This window comes from Vespula pensylvanica, chromosome 8 (assembly GCF_014466175.1).
Source record: "Vespula pensylvanica isolate Volc-1 chromosome 8, ASM1446617v1, whole genome shotgun sequence".
NCBI lineage: Eukaryota > Metazoa > Arthropoda > Insecta > Hymenoptera > Vespidae > Vespula > Vespula pensylvanica.
Genome location: NC_057692.1, coordinates 70,015 through 77,530, shown reverse-complemented (window position 1 = coordinate 77,530; position 7,516 = coordinate 70,015). Strand labels below are relative to the sequence as shown.

The following is a 7,516-nucleotide window of genomic DNA, read 5'->3' as shown; positions in this document are numbered from 1 at the left end:
TTGTTGTTACTCGTTTTACAAATCTTCGAAAAATATCGATGGGTTTCTTTAAACTAGTCTCGTAGCAATCACTCGCATAACCTACGTCACCTTCGATCGAACGATTTCTGTTCAGAATATTAATCTCGGTGATCAATCGTTTTATCGTAGGAACAGTCGACGGATCAAACTTTTCTACGTCGGCCAAGTCGAACGGTATAACGATTTTGCCAGTTTCATTGTGCACAGAAAATGGACATCTCAACAAATGCGTTGTACCCTCTGTTACGTTACTATCAAATCTAGGACCGCAATAGTGCAACTTTACGTGATCCGGATATTCTTCCAATCCCTTCCAATAACGTACGCCCTAAAAACATAAAGCATGTATAAAAGTATATATCAACGAACGCACGAATAATCGTTATTACAATTCCGACAAATGCGTTTCAATCGTACAGAATTGATCATATCTTTGTGATACTCGGTAAATGAGTTCCACCTATCGATACTGCTTGTGCGATCATTGAACAACTGTTTAACGTCCGTCCGTGCCTCGTTATCAGGAAGTAGAGCCAGAAAATAATCGACTCCCTCTTCCGTAGCAAGTAGATTTTGATCTACGATGCATAAAGGTATAAACTCTGGGTCTATGATCGCAAGAACGCGCCTGCTTGACGCATTGAAATATTTCATTATTTATGCGTATGTTCTCTTAAAATTATAATTAAATGCGATAGACGAAGGAAACGATTAGAGAACCTGTCGTAATAGTTCAACTTTCTCATTTGAAAATGGTCCTCCTTGGGGAAACACTTCAACGTTTCGTGCCGCATGTAGTTTAATATCCCAGAACGCGTACTTTGACTCAACGTTCTAGCAGCTTTATCGCAAACCCAACAATGTATTCCTCTTCTTCCAGAAAAGATCCAGAGTATAAGATCGTATCCGAAATCATCTGCAAGAAAGAATTCCTATTAAAATCTTACGGAGGGCGTTCCTCGACAATTTTGTTTAACGCTGCAAGCACTCGTACTCACGTCTCAAACATATATCTAATATTTTGCAAGCAATAAGAATGTACTTCCAACATCTCGTACAGATATCAGACCCCTCGCAGCACGTCCTCACGTCGTCGTAGTCGGATATATCTATGTCGAAGACCAGTTCCTTTTGGACAAAGGACTTGGATACGCTCCTACAGCGCGGACTGAAATTTTTTGTTTATTTTCCTTCCATTTTATCAATACTTTCGGTAACTCGTACTCACGGCGTGTTGTATATCGCTCCAATATTTATTGCTATTGGAAGTTCCTTCAAAACGATTGCCTTCATCTGACTAGGAATTGGAAAAGATTTATTTCTAATGAACAATTGACTCGACAGTCTGAACGAAAATTCTCTAAATGAGAGGGTGGCCACTGAAAGAGAAAGTAGATATTGCTCGCAAGATTCGTTAAACGAGTTGGAAGAAGAAGACTGGATAGATATATAATTCGATACCGTCTCCATAACCTAACCAAGCGCAGAGTTCCTCGTACGGGAAGAATTTTTGATAATAAATATCAAGATATTTGTAAATATCCTCGTCGCACGTACTCATAACGCGAACGTCATTAAAGCGAATTTGTTAACAAAAGGAAACTTTATACCGTACGGGAAAAATAAAACTCGAGAGCGTCGCAGACGGCGCGCAAGAGCGCACAAGAGCGGAATCGTACGTTAGGTTTCGTTGCCATGGCGACAAGAACGAAAACGTCGACGCGTCAACAATGTTTCATACCTCATACTCTCGTTCGCTCTTGCGTCGCGCGTAGGAAAGCAAGGTAGAGAAAAACAAAGAAACGATAAAGAAAAAACTACTCGAGCATCGGTTTTGGCATAGTGCCATACTTCTCCGATGGATTTCGAAAGAGCAGGGAACGAAAAGCAAATGGAAAGACCGGTGACCCGTTGGCGCCGCGAGACGCTCGATAAGGCCGCGAAAAAGATCGAAAGCAACGAAATCGAGAGACCGACGTCTAGAAGAGGGATCAAGGAGGAGCTCGAGGAGTACGGTAGTTTTCGATCCGCGACTCCTGCGGCCCGAAACGCGCCGTTGGCCGTCAGGGCACCTTCGGCCTCTATCTCGGGTTTGTCTCGTTTGAATACGGGACTGTCGATGCCCGGTCTGGAAAGGCCCATCACCCAGCACGGAATCGCCTCTATCCGACCCGGGACTGGCAGAGGCACGTCGATGACAAGGTTCGTTGGCGTCGAGTTTTCATTTTATCGCTCACCGTCTCGCTCGCACGCTCACTCGCTAGTAATCGCTCGGTCGGATAGTACGACCCCTTCGACTCGCTTAACTCATTTATTTCCGTTTTAAATCACATACAGACAAGTTCAGGACAAAAGGTATTACGAGGGACTCGTACAATTGAAAATGCGAGAATTATCGCAAGAGATGACGGCTATCCTACGGGACATCGATATGCAGAACAAGGAAAGGGCCACTATATTGCATTACGATAAAAGGGCGAAGGATCTGGCAGGCGAATTAACGGCGTTGCAGGGAGAACTCGCCGATTATAATATCGTCGTCGACAAAATGAGCTCGAACGTTGAAAAGGAGTCGGTGGATCAAGAGGCCAAAGAGCTCTTCTCGAAAAACGAACGGTCCATGGCCGAGATAGAGGACATGTTCGAGCGTAGGCAAGAAATGGAGCAACGATCGCGCAGAACGGAGAAGGAAATAGAAACGGAGAGGGAACGTACGGAAAAATTGGTCGAGATGATGGATCCAGGTGCGAGAGAAAGATACGAGAAATTGCGCAAGGAAAAGGTTCGAGTCGAGGGAACGATCGCCGGTATGCAGGAAGAACTCGAGGAATTGTCGAGGGAACAGGACCATTTCGAGGAACAAATGGCGCTGTCTCCTTTGAAACAGGAAGCCGTCAAGTTACACGTTAAGACGATGGACGCCGAGTACAAGAGGGACAAACTGAGGGAGGAAGAGAGAAACAGGTTGTCGCCTGAGAAAGAGAGGGAGCAATTATTGGTAAAGATCAAACAAGATAATATGGACATGGCTGCCGCGGAGGCGCAACTCGCGAGTAAGAAGAAACGTCTGGCCGAGGTGGAGATGGAATTGGAACGTTTGGAGACGGATTTGGAGGATGGTAAAACCGACAAACGAACGAAATACAAAGAGTTGCGAAAGCGGGAGGAAGTTATGGAGCAATTCGCTGCCACCTTTGACGAAAATAAAGCCGAAGAGATGGAAAGGATAAGGAAATTGGAGGTATCGATCGTCGAGTATTTGGAAAGGATATCGAATGCCGGTGGGACCGGTGATAGGAATTTAACGAGGACCGAGGAGGCCTTGATTCTAGATAACTCCAACTACGACGGTTATTACGACATCGAGCGTACGCCGAACGATCGAAGTTTCCAAGTGCTAAGCGACGATTACGTCGATTTAAAGGAGACATTGCGCAAATTGGAAATATTAGAGAATAAATTGAGATCGGAAATCGGCGACGAACGAACGCACGGCAGGGATTATGAATCTACCCGATCGGAAGATTTCGATGGATTTAAAGCGAATTATCGAATGAGACGCGAGGACGCCAATGTTGAATATAAAAAGTTGATGGACGAGCGAACGATTAGCGAGGAAGAATTGAAAACCGTCAGCGATGATTACGATCGGATCAAGGCGCGTTTCAACGAAAATAGAATTTTTCTCGAGGTCGAGGCGCTCGAAAGAAAATTGCTCGATCTGAAGGAAGAAAATAAGAAGAGCAATGATTTGATTTTGCGACAAAAAGAACAGGTTGATTTTCTACCGCGTAAACAGGAGGCCTTGAAGTTGATGAAAGAATACGGTACGATGCTCGAAGAAAATTCTAAAACTCTTTATTGAATTAACGAACCCGTTAAGTTCTTACCATTTTTCCTATCCCGTTCGTTCGTACGGATAGAACTCAATGGCGTTTGATTACATTTTAATGTTGCATTCTCCTTTCTTCGTTATTTAGCCGCGAAATCTTACTTTTAAACTTCTTGGTCGGCGTTATCGATGCCTTTTCCATTTCCCTCAGTAACGCGCTAGCACCTTCGTAATCATTGTTTTCATCTGTCGACGATGTCATTTGAAATGAAAAGGATTAATAAATGTTTACTTATTAAATATTACTTGAGAAAATATTGTCATACCGTACCGTAGATCGAAAGAATGTAATCGCACAAAAGATTTATTTTTACGTTTCTCGGGTATTTCACGGCCTCGAATATAGTTAACAATATATCGAGTCTGTCTTTGTGAGCGTAATAAAGAAGATCGTTAAACAACAGTCTCATGTGCACGTTTTCCATCTAAAAAAAAGAAGAAAGAAAAAAAAAAAAAAAAGAAAAAGAAAAAACGTCATTCAGGCACGATGAAATACATAATGATATGATAACTTAGTATGCGATATATGCTGAAAACACGAGACCTGAAATATTTTCCGTAATTGTTCGATTTTACCGGCTTTCGCCAATGCCACGATCAGCTTTACCACAGCCACCGGCTTTCCGTGAACGTCTTTTATACAGTTTAAAACCTTCTTTAATTTATCCTCAAGGTCCGGTATCGACGAGTCGTCTATATGCTCGACCAATATTACTAATAATCTTTGTTGCAACGGTGTTCGCTTATATTTATTCCCATAGTATAGAAAAGTATCCACGGCGGATACTATGTCGTTTCTCGAAATATGTCTTTCGAGCAACGGATTGAGCAAAACGTTTCGCAACGTACAATAATTATTCTTAACGAGAATCATTAACATTTTTTCGGCATCCCCATGACGTTCGCCTTTCGTTATCGCATACAACAACTGCAAACATTTGTTGGTAACATTTGCGGAATTATTAATATTTTTAATATCGCTTATTGCATTAAATGCGTCATCCAATCTGTTGTTTTCCACCAAAGAGATGACGTAAGATAATATTTTATTACTATCCAATTCGAATGAACTAAAATTATTTCGAATTTCATTTAACTCAGCTTCGGCTTTATCCAATAGATTATTTTTTACATACAAATCGAATAACATCGCTCTCATTCCTGGTGTCCACTGGAAATTATTTGCAATAATTTCTTCCTTCATACTTTCGGCAGCCTTCAGATCGTTATATTTACAATATTGATTCAGTAATTTCTTTGCCGCACCACGAATGTTCAAATTTTTAGATTTGAGTTCTGTAATATGATTACGCAGTTTCTCAATGTCCATTTTTTTCGGATGCGGATCCAACGATAACACTAAATCGAACTGATCGCTTGTCATATCTATTTTTTTATCGTTCAACTCTTTCGATAAATCCTCAATAGTTTTGTTCTCGGCTACGTCCGCCTTTATGTCACCAATACGTTTTTTCATAATATCGATCTCCGCCTTTGGTATTGTTACCTTATATTTTTTTAATATTCGTAAAAAATCAATAAGCTGCTCCAATTTTTTAAATTTGGCTGCGTCGTTCAGTAACGTATTCAAAATATACAAATGTGGTGGTTTCATAGTATAGAGAATTTTTAGCATTAATGGTACGTAAGCCAACTTGTCGGTTGCCTTCTCATATCCCTGGACAAGAGACTTTTCCAGGTGAGAATCACAGAAATTAATTTTCACTTTGTATTTAGATTGCAATAACAGTAGATCCTTTAATCTGTTGTCGCGCAAAAGAAATGCACTGACGCTTTCTATCACGTTGAGATGATAGATCCCGTTGTCGATCAGTGTTGTCGTTATCTTGACAGGATCTGTTACATCTACGAAAGGTAGTATATAGTCCATAAGCGTATCTTTATCTATTTCTACGCTCGAGGATATCATATGCGAGATAAGAGAATAAATTTTGTTCTTGTTCGCGCTTTTGTGCGCCAGTATTAGCAAAGGCCAATAGTAATGAGAACGTACCGGAATGTCATTCTTTCTCATATCCTCGAACAATGCAAGCGCCAAAGATTCCCTGCCTTCATGCAAGGCAACTTTGGTAGCTTCGTTTATGATAAACGGAGAATATATACAATCCATGATTTTGCGTATCGCTTGTAAAATATCTTCGTCAGTTCTATTCAGTTGGATCTCTTCGTTTACCATGCATTTGACGTATTCCACGCATGTATCTATAACTTCTGGCACCGCAGGAAGATTAATTATTATCTTGAGAGCGTTCATCCTGTAACCAGCGTATATAAGTTCAATGATCGCATTAGTAATTACGGATAACTCATTCGGTTTCAACGATACGGGTAGAAACTTTAAAATACTCTCTATGTGCTCTCCGTACTCGTGACGGTTGAGAATTTTGACGACCTCGATTATATTTACGATACTGGGATGATACTTTTCAAATATTTCTATAATATTGGAAATATCGCCGGTTTTTGCATAACCGTACGCCAAGTAATTATAGATCTCGGGAGATGGCACAATTTCGTACAATGTCATTTCTTCGATCACTTCGTATGCCTTCGCAATATTGCCTTGCAAGGCGTTTACTTTGACAATCGTTTCGAACGTTTCTTTGCTCCAAGAATCCAAGTTCTCTTTCATCTTCGCTATCATATCGGCGGTTAATTCAGAATCTTCTGTTTTCGACATTACGTTCAACAGAGAGCAATATATGCTCTGATCAGGTTCTAAGGTCATGTTATCTAAAAATTCACGAGGATTTACAAATTCCAAATTTTGTGCGTAAACTTCAAGAAGGGCATTATAATGGTTCAACGTTATTTGACAACCTTTCCTATGTAATAGATTCCATACCCGACTAGTTAACTTTCGTCTCGTTGGGAGATCGACATTGGGTAGTGATTCGCCGCAACATTTGAGCAATATCAAGTCGACATTGTTCGATGGCGCATTGCTCGTTTTCTCATAAATTTGAATAATTTCCTCTAAATCGTTGAGGAAAACCCTACCATTTCGAAGATTTATACACAAATTTACTATTTTATTTTCTAACGTGTCAGACGATAACGAAAGACAGTTAGAAATCACGGAATTGTGGAAATCAAAGTGTTGCGTGTTATATTTGTTGAAATCAATGCAATCGCTCTTGTCGAGACAGTATTTGTCAAGACTATAAAATTTTGGATAACACCTCACGTACGTCTTTTTATAATTTCTCAAGAATCGAAAACACCTGTTGTTCAATGCCATATTCATAAGACTTTGATCCTTTCGATACGCATATTACCGGAGAGAGAAAGAATCGGATCAAATTTATCCGTAACGCGTATTCCACACTACCTTCCTAACCTTAAAATTATTCCTCACGATAGTTTAACCGTCATCGGTCGCGCCTTAGTTGACTATCGCTCGATAAATACGATACCTACCTATGTGTCAACAGATCATTTCGAAACGACGTTGCTTGGAACTCTTAGAACGGAACACGATTCGTTCGAAGGAGTATACGTCGATGAAGTTTCTTTTCGTAGAATTAAATGTTTATATTACATACAATTGCAACAGAGAAGATCAACGACTGAAACGTAACA

General features: G+C 40.5%; 3 protein-coding genes across 4 annotated transcripts; 1 reads left to right on the top strand and 2 right to left on the bottom strand.

Moving 5' to 3' along the window:
- Position 1: 1 nt before the first annotated feature.
- Positions 2–1,622, bottom strand: LOC122631143 (DNA primase small subunit-like; the record flags this gene model as incomplete). The annotated part of the gene is made up of 6 exons (XM_043816463.1): positions 1,483–1,622; positions 1,250–1,400; positions 1,020–1,189; positions 742–937; positions 439–649; positions 2–349 (listed from the first exon to the last, which is right to left on the bottom strand). Coding segments are annotated over exons 1-6 (1,176 nt in total), but the record flags the coding sequence as incomplete, so codon positions are not given.
- A 154-nt stretch (positions 1,623–1,776) lies between these two features.
- LOC122630979 (intraflagellar transport protein 74 homolog) lies at positions 1,777–4,155 on the top strand. The gene is made up of 2 exons (XM_043816107.1): positions 1,777–2,223; positions 2,359–4,155. Exons 1-2 carry the CDS (start codon positions 1,880–1,882, stop codon positions 3,884–3,886), a joined length of 1,872 nt encoding a protein of 623 aa, XP_043672042.1. The 5' UTR covers positions 1,777–1,879; the 3' UTR covers positions 3,887–4,155.
- Positions 3,863–7,280, bottom strand: LOC122630978 (leucine-rich PPR motif-containing protein, mitochondrial-like). Of its 2 annotated transcripts, none has more exons than XM_043816106.1 (3): positions 4,458–7,280; positions 4,180–4,338; positions 3,863–4,099 (listed from the first exon to the last, which is right to left on the bottom strand). In XM_043816106.1, the coding sequence occupies exons 1-3, from the start codon at positions 7,179–7,181 to the stop codon at positions 4,061–4,063; spliced, it is 2,922 nt and encodes a 973-aa protein (XP_043672041.1). In that variant the 5' UTR covers positions 7,182–7,280; the 3' UTR covers positions 3,863–4,060. The 2 variants fall into 2 exon arrangements, with proteins under 2 accessions (XP_043672041.1, XP_043672040.1); XM_043816105.1 differs by having other exon boundaries at positions 4,185–4,338.
- Positions 7,281–7,516: the final 236 nt, after the last annotated feature.

Coding starts and splice junctions, on each gene's coding strand:
- LOC122630978 (XM_043816105.1), bottom strand. CDS start 7,181: ATGAATATGGCATTGAACAACAGGTGTTTTCGATTCTTGAGAAATTAT. Junction 4,339..4,457: donor AATTACGGAAAATATTTCAG/GTCTCGTGTTTT, acceptor TCTTTTTTTTAG/ATGGAAAACGTGCACATGAG. Junction 4,100..4,184: donor TTACATTCTTTCGATCTACG/GTACGGTATGAC, acceptor CATCGTCGACAG/ATGAAAACAATGATTACGAA.
- LOC122630979 (XM_043816107.1), top strand. CDS start 1,880: ATGGATTTCGAAAGAGCAGGGAACGAAAAGCAAATGGAAAGACCGGTG. Junction 2,224..2,358: donor AGAGGCACGTCGATGACAAG/GTTCGTTGGCGT, acceptor AATCACATACAG/ACAAGTTCAGGACAAAAGGT.